Source organism: Chionomys nivalis, chromosome 3, assembly GCF_950005125.1.
Source record: "Chionomys nivalis chromosome 3, mChiNiv1.1, whole genome shotgun sequence".
Classification (NCBI taxonomy): Eukaryota; Metazoa; Chordata; class Mammalia; order Rodentia; family Cricetidae; genus Chionomys; species Chionomys nivalis.
In genome coordinates, this window is record NC_080088.1 from 71,591,772 (window position 1) to 71,611,489 (window position 19,718).

At 48.0% G+C, this 19,718-nt stretch overlaps 1 protein-coding gene across 3 annotated transcripts in view; it reads left to right on the forward strand.

The window, feature by feature from the left end:
* The window catches only part of Dgkg (diacylglycerol kinase gamma), a 212,595-nt gene that overhangs the window by 59,304 nt on the left and 133,573 nt on the right, over window positions 1-19,718 (forward strand). For 2 of the 3 annotated variants that reach the window (XM_057764140.1, XM_057764141.1), the window contains exons 3-5: window positions 6,763-6,839; window positions 15,770-15,935; window positions 16,465-16,518. In XM_057764140.1, coding sequence (XP_057620123.1) covers window positions 6,763-6,839; window positions 15,770-15,935; window positions 16,465-16,518 — 297 coding nt within the window. The remainder of the gene's footprint in view (window positions 1-6,762; window positions 6,840-15,769; window positions 15,936-16,464; window positions 16,519-19,718) is intronic. The other variant, XM_057764142.1, reaches the window with a different exon arrangement.

The following is a 19,718-nucleotide window of genomic DNA, read 5'->3' on the forward strand; positions in this document are numbered from 1 at the left end:
GCTGGAGGTGCCTGCGCTCCCTTTCGGGGGTTGCTGAGGCCTGCCCGCTGCTCTGGTTGGGTAGCCTTAGTGTAGGGGCGTTTGTGCTCTCTACCGGGACCGTCGCCCCAGGATAGCACACACTCACCCGTCCCGATGAAACTTCTCGGCACCTACACAGGAACTCCTGGATGCCCCAATGAGCCAGGGACTAAGGGAAGTAGGGCGCAGGCAGAGCAGGTCCAGCAGATCACAGCAGAGACTGCAGCCCCAGCAGCAGGGGCCCGCTTTCCCTGGCGGGGACCTTGAGGCCTGCCCTCTGGTCAGGGACTCACTGCTCTGGGTTGGTAGCCTTAGTGAAATGGCAGGAAACTGTTCCACAGCTAAGGACCTTGCAGACAAGGCAGGTTTGGGGGTGGGGGTGGGGGCGGGTGTGTAGGAGAGCAAGCCCTGCAGCAGGAGCTGGGGGAGGGGTGTTTGTGCTCTCTACCGGGACAGTCCGCCCCAGGATAGCACACACTCACCCTTCCCGATGAAACTTCTCGGCACCTACACAGGAACTCCTGGATGACCCAATGAGCCAGGGACTAATGGAAGTAGGGCGCAGGCAGAGCAGGTCCAGCAGATCACAGCAGAGACTGCAGCCCCAGCAGCAGGGGCCCGCTTTCCCTGGCGGGGACCTTGAGGCCTGCCCTCTAGTCAAGAACTCACTGCTCTGGGTTGGTAGCCTTAGTGAAATGGCAGGAAACTGTTCCACAGCTAAGGACCTTGCAGACAAGGCAGGTTTGGGGGTGGGGGGGGGCGGGTGTGTAGGAGAGCAAGCCCTGCAGCAGGAGCTGGGGGAGGGGTGTTTGTGCTCTCTACCGGGACAGTCCGCCCCAGGATAGCACACACTCACCCGTCCCGATGAAACTTCTCGGCACCTACACAGGAACTCCTGGATGCCCCAATGAGCCAGGGACTAATGGAAGTAGGGCGCAGGCAGAGCAGGTCCAGCAGATCAAAGCAGAGACTGCAGCCCCAGCAGCAGGGGCCCGCTTTCCCTGGCGGGGACCTTGAGGCCTGCCCTCTGGTCAGGGACTCACTGCTCTGGGTTGGTAGCCTTAGTGAAATGGCAGGAAACTGTTCCACAGCTAAGGACCTTGCAGACAAGGCAGGTTTGGGGGTGGGGGGGGGCGGGTGTGTAGGAGAGCAAGCCCTGCAGCAGGAGCTGGGGGAGGGGTGTTTGTGCTCTCTACCGGGACAGTCCGCCCCAGGATAGCACACACTCACCCGTCCCGATGAAACTTCTCGGCACCTACACAGGAACTCCTGGATGCCCCAATGAGCCAGGGACTAAGGGAAGTAGGGCGCAGGCAGAGCAGGTCCAGCAGATCACAGCAGAGACTGCAGCCCCAGCAGCAGGGGCCCGCTTTCCCTGGCGGGGACCTTGAGGCCTGCCCTCTGGTCAGGGACTCACTGCTCTGGGTTGGTAGCCTTAGTGAAATGGCAGGAAACTGTTCCACAGCTAAGGACCTTGCAGACAAGGCAGGTTTGGGGGTGGGGGTGGGGGCGGGTGTGTAGGAGAGCAAGCCCTGCAGCAGGAGCTGGGGGAGGGGTGTTTGTGCTCTCTACCGGGACAGTCCGCCCCAGGATAGCACACACTCACCCGTCCCGATGAAACTTCTCGGCACCTACACAGGAACTCCTGGATGACCCAATGAGCCAGGGACTAATGGAAGTAGGGCGCAGGCAGAGCAGGTCCAGCAGATCACAGCAGAGACTGCAGCCCCAGCAGCAGGGGCCCGCTTTCCCTGGCGGGGACCTTGAGGCCTGCCCTCTAGTCAAGAACTCACTGCTCTGGGTTGGTAGCCTTAGTGAAATGGCAGGAAACTGTTCCACAGCTAAGGACCTTGCAGACAAGGCAGGTTTGGGGGTGGGGGGGGGCAGGTGTGTAGGAGAGCAAGCCCTGCAGCAGGAGCTGGGGGAGGGGTGTTTGTGCTCTCTGCCGGGACAGTCCGCCCCAGGATAGCACACACTCACCCTTCCCGATGAAACTTCTCGGCACCTACACAGGAACTCCTGGATGCCCCAATGAGCCAGGGACTAATGGAAGTAGGGCGCAGGCAGAGCAGGTCCAGCAGATCACAGCAGAGACTGCAGCCCCAGCAGCAGGGGCCCGCTTTCCCTGGCGGGGACCTTGAGGCCTGCCCTCTAGTCAAGAACTCACTGCTCTGGGCTTTAATTTTTCTTAAGTGCTAGGAACAGATGTTTAGTTTGGGTTCCTGGCTCACAAAACATAAGGGATAACCATGGATTAAGAGTTTTTCTAGAGCAGTTGTAACAGCTAGTATCCTCTCACTGAGGGGAGCTGATGTGGGATTCCCCTCTGTATGCTATGAATACCATTGGTTAAATAAAGAAACTGGCTTGGCCTGATAGGGTAGATAGGTGGAGAAAACTAAACTGAATGCTGGGAGAAGGAAGGCTGAGTTTAGGAAAGAAGCCATGTAGCCCCGCCGGAGACAGACACCAGAATTTTAGCCTGTAAACCACAGTCATGTGACGATACACAGATTAATGTAAATGGGTTAAATTAATATGTAAGAGTTAGTCAATATGAAGCTAGAGCTAATGGGCCAAGTAGTGATTTAATTAATACAGTTTCTGTGTGATTATTTCGGGGCTGAGCATTTTGAGAACAAACAAGCGACCTCCTTCCAACAGGGAGCCTTCTCCACACCTGATTCAGAGAGGATCTGTCTGCTTGTGGTCCAGTCAATCTGCATTTATACAATATATGTTGTGAGATATATATATATATATATATATATATATACACATATATATATACATATATACATACATACAATGGAAATTACCTGGCATAATAACTTCAGACTTGTCACAGTTGTGAGCTTTTTTTTTAATTTTAAATAATTATCCAACAAGAGCAGCTACTTCTTAAGGTAGTCTTTGCTTGGAAGAATATAACCAGATGGCAAAGCAGTGATCCTCAGCACAGCCCACATTTTAATCCACCAGAAAGATTTCCATTGTCTCATTTGCTGAGAGTCCCAATAGATGTTGCCTTAATAGAGTTTGAGAGCAGATTTTAGCCCGGATGGGAGTCACCCAGTTGACGCTAACATGCAGCCAGACTTCAAAACCGCAGTTCTAGAGTTTCAAAGGTTCAATCTTCTGACTTAGTGTTCATCTGCTGGGTAAAGCTGACAGCCATGATGTAATTTCTCAGATATATTAAAAAAGGAAAAGGTATGGTAACATACACCCTTAATCCCAGCACTCTGGAGGTAGAGGCAGGTGGATCTCTGTGAGTTCAAGGTCAACCTGGTTGACAGAGTGAGTTCCAGGACAACTAGGGCTATACAGAGAAACCCTGTCTTAAAAAAACAAACCAAACAAACAAGAAGGAAAGGAAAAGGATATGGAAAAAAGAGTATGGACCCACCTCTGTGTCCTCTTCTCTAACATCAGGATAAGTATTTCATCAGACACTAATTCTGAGCATTTGGATGAGATCTTGTAGCAAATGAGTACACATCATTTGACCAACTCACAATGAATAAAAAGTATTGCCAGACTGATAGATGTGACACTGTTCTCTACACTGAGAAATGCAACTTCACGTCCTCGAGTCTGTGGTGGCACCATGACACAGGGCTTGACAAGGGAGTTCTCTGCTGAGGTTACACTCTTGAGCCTCCAATAATGACTGAAATAAAGTGAGGGTTGTCCCATAGGAGCCTCTCATTTTAACCCCTCCTTCCTTGCAGAAAAAGAAATCTCCTGAGAGGAAGCAGCCAGAAAGTGTCAGAGGATGTCAAGAGAAAATAATGTTCCCCACATTTGAGAATTGGGTTGTTTCTGTTTTTAAGAAGTGTTGTTGCCCTCAGTCTATAAAAGCCCTGTCCTGGCTAATTTTATATCAACTTGATACAAGCTAGGCTTCTCTGCAGAGAGGGAACCTCAACTGAGAAAAAAAATGTCTCTATTAGATTGGCCCGTAGACAAGTGTGTGGGGCACGCTTGATTAATAATTGATGTGGGAGGGCCCAGCCTACTGTGGGTGGTGCCATCCCTGGGCTGGTGGTCCTGGGTGTTAGAAGAAAGCAAACTCAGTAAGCAGCATTCTTTCGTGGTCTCTGCATCAGTTCCTGCATCCAGATTCCTGCCTTGAAATCTGGCCCCGACTTCCATTAGTGGCAATGTGTGACTGAACAATTGTGTAAGCCAAACAATAAACCCTTTCCTCTCCAAGCTGCTGGTGGTCATGGTCTTTATCACAGCACTAGGAAGTTAACTAAACAAGCCCCCATGCGACAAGTTGAATTCATTGGTGAGGAAGAATACTCTGATGGGAAATTAGTCAGAAATACTTTTGGTTGTTGGAGATGTTTATTTTCCTTTAATTTTAAGTTATTTATTAAGAATATTAAGTAGTCTTCTCATTTTTCTCTTAAGTTTCACATCTCATTAAGTGTGAAATTTGGTAAGTAGGCATGTATGGATGTATTGCATTCAAGCATACAAAAGGATTTGGGAATAGAACCGTAACACTGGAGATGAAAGTATTTCTGCTGAGGTGAACTTGGAAGTTTGTAAACTGTGGGAATACTACCAAAGAGTATGGATCCCATTGAAATTAATCTTTGAGTCCCAATCAAAATACCACCTTTATATTGCCCTTGCAGAAGGCACACTAGGCTACCCACTTTTCAGACTTGCATTGTTTAGGTCTGGGCACTTTAGTTGAGCTAAAAAGCATGCCACTGAAACATACCATAAAATATAGGATCTCCCCAGGTGATACAACCACTTGTAGGAAAATTAAAATATGCATATGAGAACGACTGAGCTCTGGCCTACTTCTCAGACCCCAGTGAGGCCCAGAAGCAGCCGTCACCTGGACTTCAGTGTCATACTGACGTTATCCCTTGCTCATTCGGTGCCATCCCTGCCCCCACAGCAATCATACGTTACCATGTGCTCACAACTATTTGCTCAGCGATAATGAAAAATGATGAGGGAAAGAACTCAGACTTTTGACCCGGTCTATACCTTAAAACTTTTGCTCTTGAGAAAGTCATTTCATTTTTCTGAATTTTAACTTCATCATTTGTAGACTGAAAGAATTATCCCCTTATTTGTACAGAATTACTAGAATAAGGTTAATGAGAATCCACAGGTAAATATCCCCACTAAGGGGCTGTTGGCATCACCGGCCACTCAACCCTCTCCCCGCCCAGGGCTTTCAGCTATGCCTTGCAACATCGTACTAGTCACACAGTGCTCTCTGAATTGAAGGGAAGCAACCCAAATTGTTGGCATCTGCTGCCTTGCGCTTACTGAGCTATTAGCCTTGCAGCATCTGCTTTGAGTTTCAGAAAGAAATTGCCATTTTTAGGCAAGAGCAGCATTTTCATGTAGCATTTCAAAACGCTTCAATCCTGCAATGATTATAACTTCTGCTTGATAGACTCTAGTCAGCAAAACCACAGAGAACAGCCCAGCCCGTGAAGGGTCCTTCACTCAGATGTTTAAATAGAAGCAATAATGAAGCTTGAAGAAGCTTTTAATTACCCAGAATTCCTGGAGTCAGGGGAAGTACTGGTCATAGAAACACTAGTTTCCTTCGCCGTCTACTGTGCTGAATCATACATGCACACTTGACGCATTTCTGGGACAATTGCTAATTCTTTTTTTCTCAGTTCTTACAAAATTTCCACGAAGCAGCAAGCCGTGTTTTCCCTGTGTTTCTGGATATTTTTTAAGACTGATTTTTGTTTCATGTGTGTGAGTGTTTTGCCTGCACATGGCCTGTGTCCTTAAGTGTTGAGCCATCTCTCCAGCCACTTCTGAACTATTTTCTATAGGTAGCGTGATTTTTAAGTCATCGTGCTCCCCTGAGTCCCCTAAATATCTATTTCCCATTTGGTGCAAATGTTTCCTGTGGGGAGCATTAAGGAGGAAGTGCAGAGGTCAGAGAGATGCAATTCCCCACTGTCAGAATACAGTAGAGCAGCCTTGTACTATCAAACCAGCCAGGTTAATTGTAGGACATAATTGAGGTTAATTGTTTGTGTCAGGATAAATAACTTAATTCTTTCCATCAAGATGGAAAATAAAGATTAAAGACAAGGGAACCCAGCTGTCAGGATCCCAGAGCTGGAAGAAACCACCACTCACAGTACTGTTTCAGCACCAAGGGCAGAACCTTGCCTGCTCCTCCCCCTGGATGTGACTAATGGAGCCGCCTTCTGGCTGGCTTTTTATTTGTTTTGTTGTTGTTTTAAAGGGGGATCTGTTTGTTTGCATTTGTTTGTTTGACATAGAGTTGGGGAGGTGGCTCTGAGGGTAGAGGCTAAAAACCTGAATTCGTCTCCAGCACCCACATCAAGTAGCTCACAACCATCTATAACTGTAGCTCCAGGGGATCTCCTCCTCCTCCTCTCTCTCTCTCTCTCTCTCTCTCTCTCTCTCTCTCTCTCTCTCTCTCTTTCCTCTCTTCTCCTCTCTCTCTGTCTCTTTCTATGTCTCTCTCTCTCACACACACACACATACACATACATTTAAAATAAAAATAAAATCTTTTTTAAAATATAGTTCCGACAGCAAAGGAGAGAGAAGGCTGGGAAAGGTGGAAGGATGTGAGGGGAGACAGGACGCATCTCCACGTGGCCCTGAAGGGCTGCTCCATCTTACCTTGGTTAGGTAGAATTTGTCTAGCCTGGACTTCATTAGCACCTACCCATATTTTACATTTGAATTGTGTCTCTCCAGATTCCTCCAAGAAAATAAAAGATGTGCTGACTGAATTTAATGAAGGTGGAAGCCTCAAGCAATGTGACACACACAAGGTAAGACTATTTCCGTTTCAAATCTCTTTTTTTAAAAAAAGATTCTGTGTCCTAGCCGTTCCCCACTGGCATCTCAACTTGCCTTGAAGACCTTGCTCTGAGACCTGTGTCGCCCCAGGTCTCAAGCGAGCCATCCATGCCATATGTGTGTCGTCGTCCGTCTGCCCCCCCCCACCGTGTCCTTTCACACACCTACGCTGTCCTACAAGACTCCATCACACCCCTTTCGCTCTCACTCCTCCCCAGCTCCTCATTCTCAGTGAACACTGAGAAAACAGAAGCAAAGCTCCAAGGCAGGGTCCCTCGCCCGTGTGCCCCTTCCCCAGCCACTGTGGGTGAGCTGGCTGTGCTCCGAGTCTGCCTCTCTTCCTCCTTTGTGTGGATTACTGGTAGGCGCTGCTGAATCAAGACCCCTCCCCAGCCTCCCCCGACTCTCCCTGTTCCTGTCTTCCACATCGGTCTGCCTATACACATTAGATTTTTCCCAGCAACAGAAATGGTGCTGGTTCTCTGCTATTACACTTTGTCTATATACAACACCTCCATGTTCTCTTCTACTTTTTCCAGAACCCTTCAAGCCGTGTATAACTCCCGTTCCTCCACCGATACCACTAGTGAAGACACCATGTGCCTGAACCCCATAGTGATGTTATTCAATGATGCTGGAGGCAATTTCTCAACTCCTCCTTCATCTTCATCATTTGGTTTCAGGACTCCGCACCCGGAGATTTTTTTTTCTTTCTCTTTCCCCTGCACTTGACATTTTTTCCCTTGAAGATTAGACATCTCAAACTTCTGAGCTAAACTGATGTCCCTAATCTTCCCCCGTAAAACAGGTTTCTCTATCAGTCCATCCATGACAACTTGATGAGCGACAGGTTAATAACTTGAGTGATTAACCTAAGAGTGGGTAATTGTCATTGATTTATCTCTTGTTCTCGCTGCCCCACGCAGTTCAGCAGGAAACCCCACCACTTCTACCGTTCAGATAGATCCACGTGGTATTTCCTACCTGGCTCCATGACCTGACTCATCACCCCTACACCCGGCTCAGACTATTGTAGTCTCCTCACTGGGCTCTCCGCCTCTTCTCTTGTCCTTTGAAGCTCGCTCTTCACACATACCCTGGGCAGTTTGTTAGAACATATGCTTACGCTGTCACCCTCCCATGCCCCCACCCCGTCCCTACTCAGGGCAATCTAGACTTCCTCTGTTCTCTAGCTTTAGTTTTGCCGACTTCCCCTTCTCCGGTCCTTCCCATCATAGTAGCCTCCTGGATGCTCTTAGACAAGCTGGTGCCCTGTGACCTCTCCCGGTACCACTCGGCTTGCTCTTCTTTTCCTGGGACATCCTCCAGCACATCCACGTCCTTTGTTCCCTCACTGTGGTGGTCTGAAGGAAAATGCCCCCCAAAGGGAGTGGTATTAGGAGGTGTGGCCTTGTTGGAGTAGGCAGAGCCTTGTTGGAGGAGGTGTGTCACTGGGGGAAGGGGGGACTTTGAGTCTCCTTTACTTAAGCTTCACTCAGGGAGACCCTCAGACCACTTCTGGTTGCCTGTATGCAAGATATAGGACTCTCAGCTCCTTCTCCAGCACTGTGTCTGCTTGCATATCACCATGTCCCACCATGATGACAATGAACCGAGCCTCTGAACTGTATGCCAGCCACCACAATGAAATATTTCTATTTGGAAGAGTTGTCATGATCATGGCGTCTCTTCACAGCAATAGAAACCTGACTGAGACATTCACCTTCTTCAGGTCGATGCTCAAACCGCCATCCCGGTGATCCTCACCTTCTTCCTTCACACTTCCTCTTCTAGGGCCCGGCTCTATTTTTCTCAGTACTTCCCACAATCTGTCAGGCTAACTAATTTACTTCATTAATTCTCTGCCTCTCTCACTAGAATAGATTTGCTCAGTGCTGTGTCTCCAGTGCCCAGGAGAGTATTTGGCTCATTGCAAGCAAGTGCTCTTTGAATGGGTAAATGAATGCAAGGCCTCTGCCTGTTTTCAAGTTCACAGCACGTAATATTTCTTGGGTATGCAGGTAGTGTGCTGGGCTCTACAGAGGAGGCAAAGATCATGGAGCATAATGCCTGCCTTCAGGAAGCGAGGGTGGAGCATGAGTCTCAGACCTTGAGTCAGGTGGTTTTGGGCTCTTTAACCTCTACCATCACCGCACAGTATGAGCTTGTACAATATTTCCTTGAGGTTTAGTCCCCTCATCTGTGGACGGAAGCTAGTGAGACTATTAAAAGTTTGAAGTGAATGAATTAAAAGAAAAATACAAACTATTGAATACGTTATAGGACATGTGATTATTTTCTTTCTATGCCCCTTCCCACAAGGCCATATCCCCTGCTCCCTTTCCCCTGCTCCTGGGTCATTTTACAAAGACTTACTATAGAAAAGTAACAGCTCAGCAGAACTAAGTTAGGAAGAGGCTGCCATTCACTCGCCAAGGCCTTCTCCACTGGCTCCCAGGAAGAATCAACAGAGACTGTGTTCTCTAGGTCCACCTGAGAAGGGCTGGGAATAAAACACCAATCACTGGAAGAACGGGAGAGGGGTTGGCAGAATGGAAGAGAGCACACCACTTCAAAGGGCATTCCTGAGGAGAAGCCGTGCAGAGCAGCAAAGAACACACTGCCCCACACCTCCCACCTTCAACTCCAAAAACAGGGAACGAAGGGCTGGCAGGGGTTGGTAATCAGCTTGTCTGCCTGGGGGCTGATGTGTGGGAGGGGAACAATTTGGTCACGGCCACCACTGCTGTAAAGGCCCAGAGGAGCTTTCAGAAGCAGGGAGCCTGTCTATCCTAAGTGTGCAACCGCCCTCACACCCCTCAGGGTTGATCCCCTCTCTTTGTATGCCTGGCCCTGCTGCATCCTCAGGGAGCTCTGCCTCTCTCTCACACAGCTCGCCTGACATCTGGTAGGTGTAATGTCATGGCACGGGGTTGGGGAAACAAGAAGGGTTTCATCTTTCTTGAGTTTGACGGTTTCCTGTCACTAAAATGTCTTAGCGAGGAGTTAGCTGCCAGCAGGGGCAGGTTCCTAGAGAATCTCGAAGCTAGAGTAGGAAGGGGAATTTGCAGAGAGTCAGCTCTGGCCGTGATGAATACGATGGACCAAACGTGCCCTTGCCTTCATCTCTAAGTTCTCTGGAGAGAAGAACGGCAGTGACAGCTAGGGAGTGAGGAAAGCCCAGCAGAACAGAAAGGTGGTGGGTGGCTGGGTGGCACTGAGATACACTGAGCACAAGTTGTAGCTCAGCAGTGTGCATGGTGACCTGAAGCAGGCTTTTAAGACGTGAACCCTACTCTCCACCGCTGCCTCCTGCCTGGGGCACAGCAGTTTCTCCAGCTTCCCTTCACCTTTCTAGACCTGGAGCAGAATTAGCAAGCCCTCCTGAAACAGGTTACAGCAAAAGCAATTACCTGCAGGTTGCTTCATGGGTTTGCAGCTCCAGAGAGAGCATGAATGATGAAGGTGCCTGAGGATGGTGATGGTTTCTTCCCAGTGTGCCTCCTACTGCCGGGTGTCCAGTTGGGTATAATCCTCCAATACTCCTTACCCAGTCACACACTAAACATCTGGTAAGCAGCCACTGTTCTCGGCCAGGGCTTGTATGGAACTGTCTAACTTATATATCCCTTTCAGAGGAGCACACGATCAGTCTCTCTTGACACCAGTGGTGCTCGAAGGGAGCGACTGGGAGCACTGTACCAGCCCAGAGACCTGTGACAGAAACAGTCACAGATGAGTAAGCCAAAGATCCAGCTTCTGGTTCGTCCCACCCCTAGTGGGCAGGGACAAGTCATCGAATGTCCTGAGTACCTGTGGCACAAGCAGACCCAGGTCCTCTGAGGATTTTCTGATTTGAGTGTTCCATGTTGATTCTAGGCCATTCCATCTTCCAGAGGATGCGGGAGTGAGATCGTGAATGAGTAGGCATGAATTCGGTCATCATTACTTCCTAAGGTCTCACATTCTGTCCTCAGCCTGTGACACTCAGCACCGCTGACCACATATTACAGTCATTCCAACACCTGTGCCTGTATAGACTGAACACTGAGCCTCTGCCTGACTCAGAGAGTGGATGATCCATTGGTGACCACACTACAGCAGGCCATCCCTTTGATGGACCGGCAGGGAAGTCAGCATCTGTTCAAATATCTATCAGGAAATATATTGGAGAATGGTTCAGGAGATGGAAATGAAATGAGCCATTCTCATTCAGAAGCGCTGATGGGAGTCCAAGAATGTGTGGCAACTTACTGTATTTATTTAGAACACCATCCACGAGTTTCACAAGGCAGGAACCAGAGTCAAATTAAAGACATCCAGATGCAGGAAATTCCAAGGGGTTTCAGGCAGAAAAAGCAGAGCTAGGATTTTTAACAGTTGAAGAAAGCAGTAGACTGTGGAGCTTGCTCAGGAAAAAAAGGGGACTGTGGGGACAGGATGCGTAGTTGCGCCTTAACAGATAATAAGAAAAAATGGCAGATAAGCTGAGGGTTTGAAGAGGCTCCATGTCTAGGCTGGAGTGGATTACAGCGAAAATTCTGAGTCCCAAAGGTCCTAGAAAGCACATAAGGCTGACTAACTGGACTGTAGCAACATTGTTTCTATATTAATAATATATATATTTAAGCTTCTATCTATATTCCCTGGGGTTCACCCAGTTTCATTTCTGTTTGTGTGTTATCTCGTATAATACAGGAGATCAGTCATGCATAAGCGGCTCTCAACTCTCCCATGGGCAATTAGACACCATGGAAAACTTTTAAGTAGGAAATCAGTCTTCTCGGGGTTGTGCTTCAGGAAAATCAGCCTAACAGGGCTGGGTGCAACAGATGGGAGGAGCAACCAAAGGAAGCGGGAGCAAGGATGCCTTCAAGAGGCGTTGTATGGGCTGAGGGATGGCTCAGCAGTTTAGAGACTTGTTGCTGTTACAGAAGACCCAGGTTTTATTCCCAGTTTCTGCATGGCGATTCATAACGATCTGTAGTTTATAGCTCTAGTTCAGGAGTTCCGATGCCTTCTTATAACCTCCCTAAGTACCAGGCATGCATGCAATGCACATGTGTACACGCAGACAAAACACTCATGCGCAGAAAATAATTTTTTTTTATAAATTATGAAATAGAGGCATTGCAATGGTCTAACTAAAAATCACATGAAACTGAAGTCAGACTCTGGTGATTTTGGTACGAGGGGGAATGGACCTAGAAAGGAGGTGTGTTTGGTGCTGTAAAAGGACTAATCCTGCAAAACCAAGGGAGAAGAACCAGTTCCAGGTTACTGAGAGCTTTGAGAGGTCAAAGCTGACTTTGGAATATTGCCATTGGCTTTAGCAGAAATGGCCGTCGGGAATAGGATCTTAACTAAGGAGGATGCCAGAGGTTTTGAGAGCTTCTGGCTGAAGGTAACACTGAAGCTGGATGAGCATCCCACACCTGAGACCAAGGGTGGGGATTTGACAGAGTGGCATGGCCACGCCCACTCCCGTATGTATACTCAGCGGACTCCATATCTAACACAAAGGGACTCCCACACCCAGGCTTGTTGTTACACTATTTATAACAGTCAGAGACTAGAACTAGCCTAGATGTCCATCAATAGAAGAATGGTAATAAAAAATGTTGCATATACACACAATAGAATCTTACTCAGAGATAAAGAAAAATGATGTTATGAAATCTGTAGGAAAATGGATGGACCTGGAAAATATTACATTATGTGAAGCAACACAAACTCACAAAGACAAATTCCACGGTCCCTCTGATATGCAAATCCAAACTTTAGTGTTTGTGTGTATAGAAATAAGGGATTTTAGATTGGTTATTGACTATGAAACCAGATCGGAGACCACGAGAGGGGAAAAAGAGCTGATGAGAAAGACAGTAGAGAAAAGCAAAAGCAGTCACGTGACATGAGAGGAGGGGAGTAGAAGTACACACAGGAAGAATGGGGACAATGGGAGAACAAAGAAGAAAGAAAAACAAAAACAATTTCATTTGAAAAATGCTAGGTATGATGGTTCACACCTTTAATCCTAGCACTCAGGAGGCAGAGGCAGGTGGATCTCTGAGTTCGAGGCCAGACTGATCTACAGAGTGAGTTCCAGGACAGTCAGAGCTACACAGAAAAACCCTGTCTCAAAAAAAAGGAAGAAAGAAAGATTTTTACATGCTAGTAACCAAATAAAAAAATAAGTTTATGCAGACATATCAGTCCCCTGCTTTTTTAGACACTAGACATCTCTCTGGTGGCTGGTTTTGGGGACTTCATACTGGTGGCTTGGCACTTCTCAAACTGATCTTTTCCAGTCACCTTTAAGCTTTGTTGTTTTGTCTGTTTGTTCCCCACCGCATTTTATTAGAATTTGTTTAGGTAAACATTTTTTTTTTTTTGGTTTGGTTTGGTTTGGTAACAGAGTTTCTCTATGTAGCCCTGGCTGTCTTGGAACTCACTATGTAGACCAGGCTGGCCTCAAGCTCAAAGATCAGCTGTGTCTGCCTCCCAAGGGCTGGGATTAAAGGTGTGCACCCCCACAGCCTGCCATTAAACTTTCTTTTTAAGACCTACTTTTTCAGAAACACTTCATTCTGATCATTTCCATTTGGTGCTAGCTCAAAACTATCACACTGTCATTTAAATCAGTACTTGTCAGTTAAAATCATGCAAAAGGATAAGGCAATAAAACTTTCGACATCAAAGAAAGAATTGCAACGTCATTAGCAAAGATTCAGTTGAACCAAAATAGGGAATAAGAAGCATCAAAATAAAATCTCAGCTTCAAGAAGAGAAAAATTCTTCCGAGAGCTGAGATGAGAACCTTACCAAAGAGACAAATACACTTAAGACCTCCAGGGAAGCAGGCTCCCCGGCAAGAGGTAGGAACCCCAACAGACTGGAGGTCAAGGAGAAAGGAAGGCCAGTGTGGTCTCTTTGGAGAAATTAAAGGGGAAGGAGAAGATTCCCTTGGAATGTGTTCACAGGTAGCAGACAAGCAAGATTCCATCAGAGACAGTGAGGGCAGGAGCACGGAGGGTGGCAGATGGGTGACGCTGGAAAGGGAATGAAATCACTCTGTCGCTGTGTCCAGGAAAAGAGCAGAAGAGACAATCTGAGGTAATGATACTGCAGAGACAGAGAGAGGCAGAAAGAGAACGCAGCAGAGAATCAGAGACTTGGGACAGAAAAGGGACACAGAGAGCAGGATAGTGGGCACACAAAAAAATTGTCAATCAACCATGGGCTGGGTTCTTTTAAGCTGGAAATTAAGTAAACGAGGAAGTAAGTGGTCTGTGTCCAACTGCATCAGGCTTCTTCCACAATGCAGAAGAGATCTCTAGGACAGCCCTGGACTTAGCAGAGATTTGGTTGCAAGTTCCCAGTGGAGCCCACACCTGATTCTACACATTCAAGTCAGCTTCTGATTCCAGGAAGGCTTGCTGAATCCCCAGAACGTGAAAGGGGTTACAAGCTATCAGCATTTTCCAGAGAGCACCAAGGAGGTTTCCAGAAAGGGATGCTATTCTCGTGGCTGTTATTATTCAAAGGCCAGCACAGCCTTGGTGGGGCAGCGCTTCTTCTGCAAATGGTTTCCAGGAGCATCTGTGACTTGATGAAGCTCCAGCGCCAGGGATGAGAGCGCAAGCCAGGGATGACTCACGGCAAACTGTCATTGTTGTTAGTGAGTGCTTGCTGAGGGCTGCGGCTCTCTCTGGCATGGCTGTTCGAAGCCTGGGACCAGATGCCAGGCAGTATCGAGATGGTTGCAACAGGGACAGGGTCTTCTGTCCTTAGCTTCCTGTTTTTCTGGATGTCTAAAGCCTTCACAATAGCTGAGCCAAACACACACAATTCCTTCTCATCTTAGGATCTGTCTAGAGAAGGTGAACATTATGAAAAGACTGTGGGGTGATGGAACCTGTCCTTTCTTCCCCAACCTCTCCTACTTTCCGAGGCCTGAACTCAAGAATCACAGAGGTGATTATAATCACCAGAGAACCTTTCTTTCCATGCTATTTTCTTCTGCATTCTTCTTCATCGTCACCAGAATTTCAAAGCAGTGACAGAGTCCTCGCTCCATAGACCCATGACCTTCACATGAGCCTGGACAAAGGCAGAGAGATCCCTGAAGTTCTCCATTTAGGAACCCCACTTTTTAGACATGCTGTTGGGATTCCTTTGAGAAAGCCATACTTACATACAATGCGCCTTCAACGTATTCAGCACCTGCCCCCTCACCCCTTTCCGGCCTCAGTGTCCTCTTCTCATTGATGACCCACCAGGCCGGCTTTGCTGCCCACATACGCATGCATGTAGGACCATCCACTGAAGCATGGTAGACCTACCAGGGACCACACCCTTGATGAGACCTGACTCTTTCCCACAAGTCGACCACTGTCTGTCGCTCCTCCGTTAGCAGGGAGGATGGCTAAGTCCACCTCCTCTCCACAGTGGAGCGCTAACTGGCTTGATCCGCTCTGGGGCTTGTGCAGGCTGCAAGTGACCCCAGCTGCTGAGTGAACAGGGTAGCAGTCCTGCAACATCTGGGAAGCGTTGTTGCACTCGGATCCACCCCAACATCTGGCCCTTACTGTCTGTTTACCCCTTCGTTCACAGCAGTCTCTGAGCCTTGGGAAGTATATCACCCCCTCCTTTTAATCCCAATTGAGACCAAACCATACCTTATTTAAAAAGCCTACTCCGTGCCCAATGGTCAGCCACCATGTTACCTCTGTCTGTGTCCCATCGCCTTCCTCCTGTCCCTCTGTCTCCTGGAGTTTTCATTCCTGCCCCCCACCTACCCCTTCACTTCACCTGCCTCACACGCCATCCCCCTCGTCCCTTTCCTCCTCCATCCTGTCCCCTCCCTTCCCTCTATTGACTTCTCTCTTCTTGCCCTTCTCAGCCCATTAGCTATGATGTCTTCAAGCTGTTCATGAGGGCATACCTGGAGGTGGACCTTCCTCTGCCACTGAGCACACACCTCTTCCTGGCCTTCAGCCAGAAGCCCAGACAGGAGACACCTGACCACCCAAAGGAGGGGGCCAGCAGTAGTGAGCCCAATGTCTCAGGTACAAGGACCAGCTTTCCCCAAGATGGGAGGATGCTGAGCATCCGTAACCCCTGGCCACAGGCATAGGCAGTGCACTAGCAGGGAACCTGAGCCTAGGAAGCGGGAGGGAGACCAAGGGTCAAGGACTCCTCTCTTTTAGACCCTCAGAGCCTCTGTCTGGTTAGTCCTTCAGCAAGAGGAATAAAAAGGGGGTGATTCTGACACTCAGAGTCAGGAGATAGGATGGGTCAAGAGGGGAACACAAACTAACACCTGGTAGAAAAATAAGAGCCTTCCAAGAAGGCTTTAGTCCATGGTTAGAGACATTCAGCGCATGTCCCAGCTAGAACTAACCAGGGACTGTCAGAGGAGGGGAAGTCATGGTCACTGTCTTAATGGAGTTTTAGAGAGCATGAGCCAAGCTGAGAATAATCGTAGCACACAAACACAACCTCCATGAACCAGAGTCCCTGGGATGGTTCCCTACGCGCCCCTCTAAGGGTCTGAAGGGCATGAACTGGCCTTTATGTCTTCTTCTTGTTCCCTAGATTGTAATGCGGATAATGCTTCCAAAGCAGACGAGGCCTGCGCTCCCGACACTGGTAAGACATTGGGACATGAGGTTTGGGGGATGTCTTAGTTAGGGTCCCTATTGCTGTGAAGAGACACCATGGCTGTGGTGGCTCTTATAAAGGAAAACATTTAATTGTGGCTGGCTTAAATACTCCATTGTCATCATAGTGAGAAGCAAGGCAACATGCAGGCAGAAGGTGCGGAACAAGTGAAGCATGTTAATAAAAACTCAGGGTCAGTAACTGGGGTTCAACCTGAAGATCTGAAAAGCAAAACAGCCAGCCACTGACTCGACCTCAGTCTGAAATGACAATCCTGCCTCCAGGAGTCTCAGATGAGCCTGTGTGTTGAGAGCTGTCTCCTCCCATTTTATAATCCTCTCTAGGGCTGGGATTAAAGGCATGCTCCACCATGATTAAAGGCATGCACCACCTGGTTTCTGTGGCAACTAGTGTGGCTCCTGGGATTACAGGGGCATGTCATTGTGGCTACTGGGATTAAAGGTGTGTGTTACGGCAACTGGTCTGTACGGCTGACCAGTGGGACTGTTTTATTCTCAGATCTTCAGGCAGCCTTTATTTATTAAAAGACAATTGAAATGCCACTATAAAGAAGGAGCTGGGAGTTCTACATCTTGATCTGCAGGCAGCAGGAGACTGCATCCCACATTGAGCGTAGCTTGAGCGTATGAAACCTCAGAGCCCACCCCCACAGTGATACACTTCCTCCAACAAGACCACACCTCCTCATAGTGCCACTCCTGTGATTCTATGGAGCCATTCCTACTCAGACCACCACAGAGGAGGAGGAGGAAGATGGCCAGCTAGCTTTTTACCCACACAGTAGAGGGATTCTAAGGCTCACTGAAGGTTCTTATCTCCCTGGTCCTGGAACAGAACAGGTCAAGGCTAGGGACAGGTTGCCAGATGTTCACTTCTGACAAGTTGCTGCTAGAGATGAGTAGGAGCCTTCACAGGAAGCATGGGAGTGGGTGGGAGTCTGTGCCAAGACCTGGCCCTCAGGCAGAAGTATAGCTGACTCTACTCTCTACCAATGGGCGGCTGGAGTGGGTAGGGCAAGTGTGTAAGAGTATGTCCTGCTGGGCCAACAAACAATGCTCATGAGGGACTGGATCAATGCCCCAGAAGTCAAGAGCACTGGCCGCTCTTGCAAAGGACTCAGGTGGGAATCCCAGGACCCAGGTAGCAGCTCACGATGGTCTGTGACTCTCAGATGCCCTCTTCTTGCCTCCATAGGCACCAGGCATGCAAGTGGTACACAGACATACATGCATTAAAAAAATGTCCATACATATAAAATTAAATTAAATTTTAATTTTAAAACAGAAATATCTGTGTCATTTTTTGAACAAGTTGGAGTTTCTAATAATTACCAAAAGATGCCAGAAGAAATTGGTTTTGAAGATCTGGTTTCTAGGTACCTGCTTACTTCATTTTCCTCTGATCTTCAGATTTACACTGCTTCACACAAAGGAGTCAAGGAAACCGTTGTGGGACTAGGGATTCAATCCAGACCTGTGCAACCTCAATTCTCTGCTCTCTTTCTGTACAGGAGTGCCCTTTTATTAGCTACTGGTGGAGCTGCTGTAGCACCTACGGTTCATTGACACCCCCCCCCCCCCCGCCCCGGGCACAGCAGATCTGGAATCTTCCCTGACACGTTTATCAGTGAGAAGCCTTTCTCTGTGTGCTTGACAAACCCAGGAACTGGAAGAGGCAACACTCACCATCCGTGACATTTGCTTTCATGTCCAATAAAAATGTCCTGGTCACTCCCCATCTTAACTAGATCAAACGCTAGAACATATTGGCTAAGAATCTGGACCGCATTCCCACTCTGACACTATCTAGCAGAGAGCTGTGGGTGTGTTTGAGCAATATCTGGTTGCTGTCCCCTCTGTAAAACGGGAGGATAGTGAGTATTGTTAAGCAGATTGAACAAGTTAGCAGCTGTTCAAAGGCTCAGAACAGTTCCCGACCCACAGTAAATCTTCAATAATATCAGCAGTAAACCCCACCCTAGATGAACATTCTCTACTTAGATCATCACAATCAGCCAGACTATCCTTGAGGCCACAGCTTCTGTCTCCTGGCAGGCCAACTTCGGGACCATGCACTGTGATCTTAAGTTTTCAAATGCAAAGGCTCGGAGAGGTAGACCCTGTTTGCTGTACAGGATCATACTGTTGAGACAGTTTATACACACACAAGCATGAAGTCCAGCTCTTGGGAGGAACACTGAGGAGAAAGACTGCGGTTCCATCGTATTTTTAAATGTGTGTCAGATGAAGTAGCTAAAAGGTAGGAGAGCTGAAAGAGACCAGAGACAGTTTCAGCGGAGCCCGGGAGGAAAGCCTCTTCACGTGGATATTAGCTATAATCCTGATCTTTCTCTTTTCCTGCACCAAAAGAGAAGCCAGAACCAGTATAGGGCTTTCAGTGTTTGGTAGAAGCACTGGTAAGTCAGTTAGTTGGGGTTTGTCATGTTGTTTTGAAATTCGCTATGGAGCTGGATGTTGTGATGTTTATATATGCTGGTAGTCCCAACTTCTCAGGAAGTGGAGGTGAGAAGATCACTTGAGCCCATGAGTTCAAGGCAGCCTAGGCCACTCGGAGACTCCACCTAAAATGAAAAGCGAGGGGCCACAGAGGTTAAGAGCACTTGCTGATCTTCTAGGGGACATGAGTTCACTTCCACCCCCTCCTCAGGTGGCTATAACCTGGCTTCAGGGGATGAGAGGCCAGAACGAGAACACATACTCATGAGCACATAGCCACACACACACACATACATACACACACACACACACACACACACACACACTAAACATAATTGAAAATAATAAAAGCAAACCTTTTTTTAAGAGGCAGGGGGAAAGAGGGTGAGACCAGAGGGAGAAGAGAAAATTAACCCTATACATGGAACTCAGAACACACTCTGGAAAGAGAAGGCTATGGAGACAGCTCGTGGTGCTGCAGAGAGCAAGCATGAAGGGAACCGGGCCTTCCTGGCACCTTCAGTGATAGCTGTAGGGAAAGACAACTCAAAATTGTTGTCTTATTCACTCCTGCAGGCCCCCATCAGCTATGCTAGTCCAGGGCCCGGCGGGGAGATGAACTGAACGCACAAGTGAGTCTTACATCTTATACAGAGTGACAGATGACCAAATCCTGGCACAAAGCATCCTCCCAGCAGGAAGGAAGGGGCA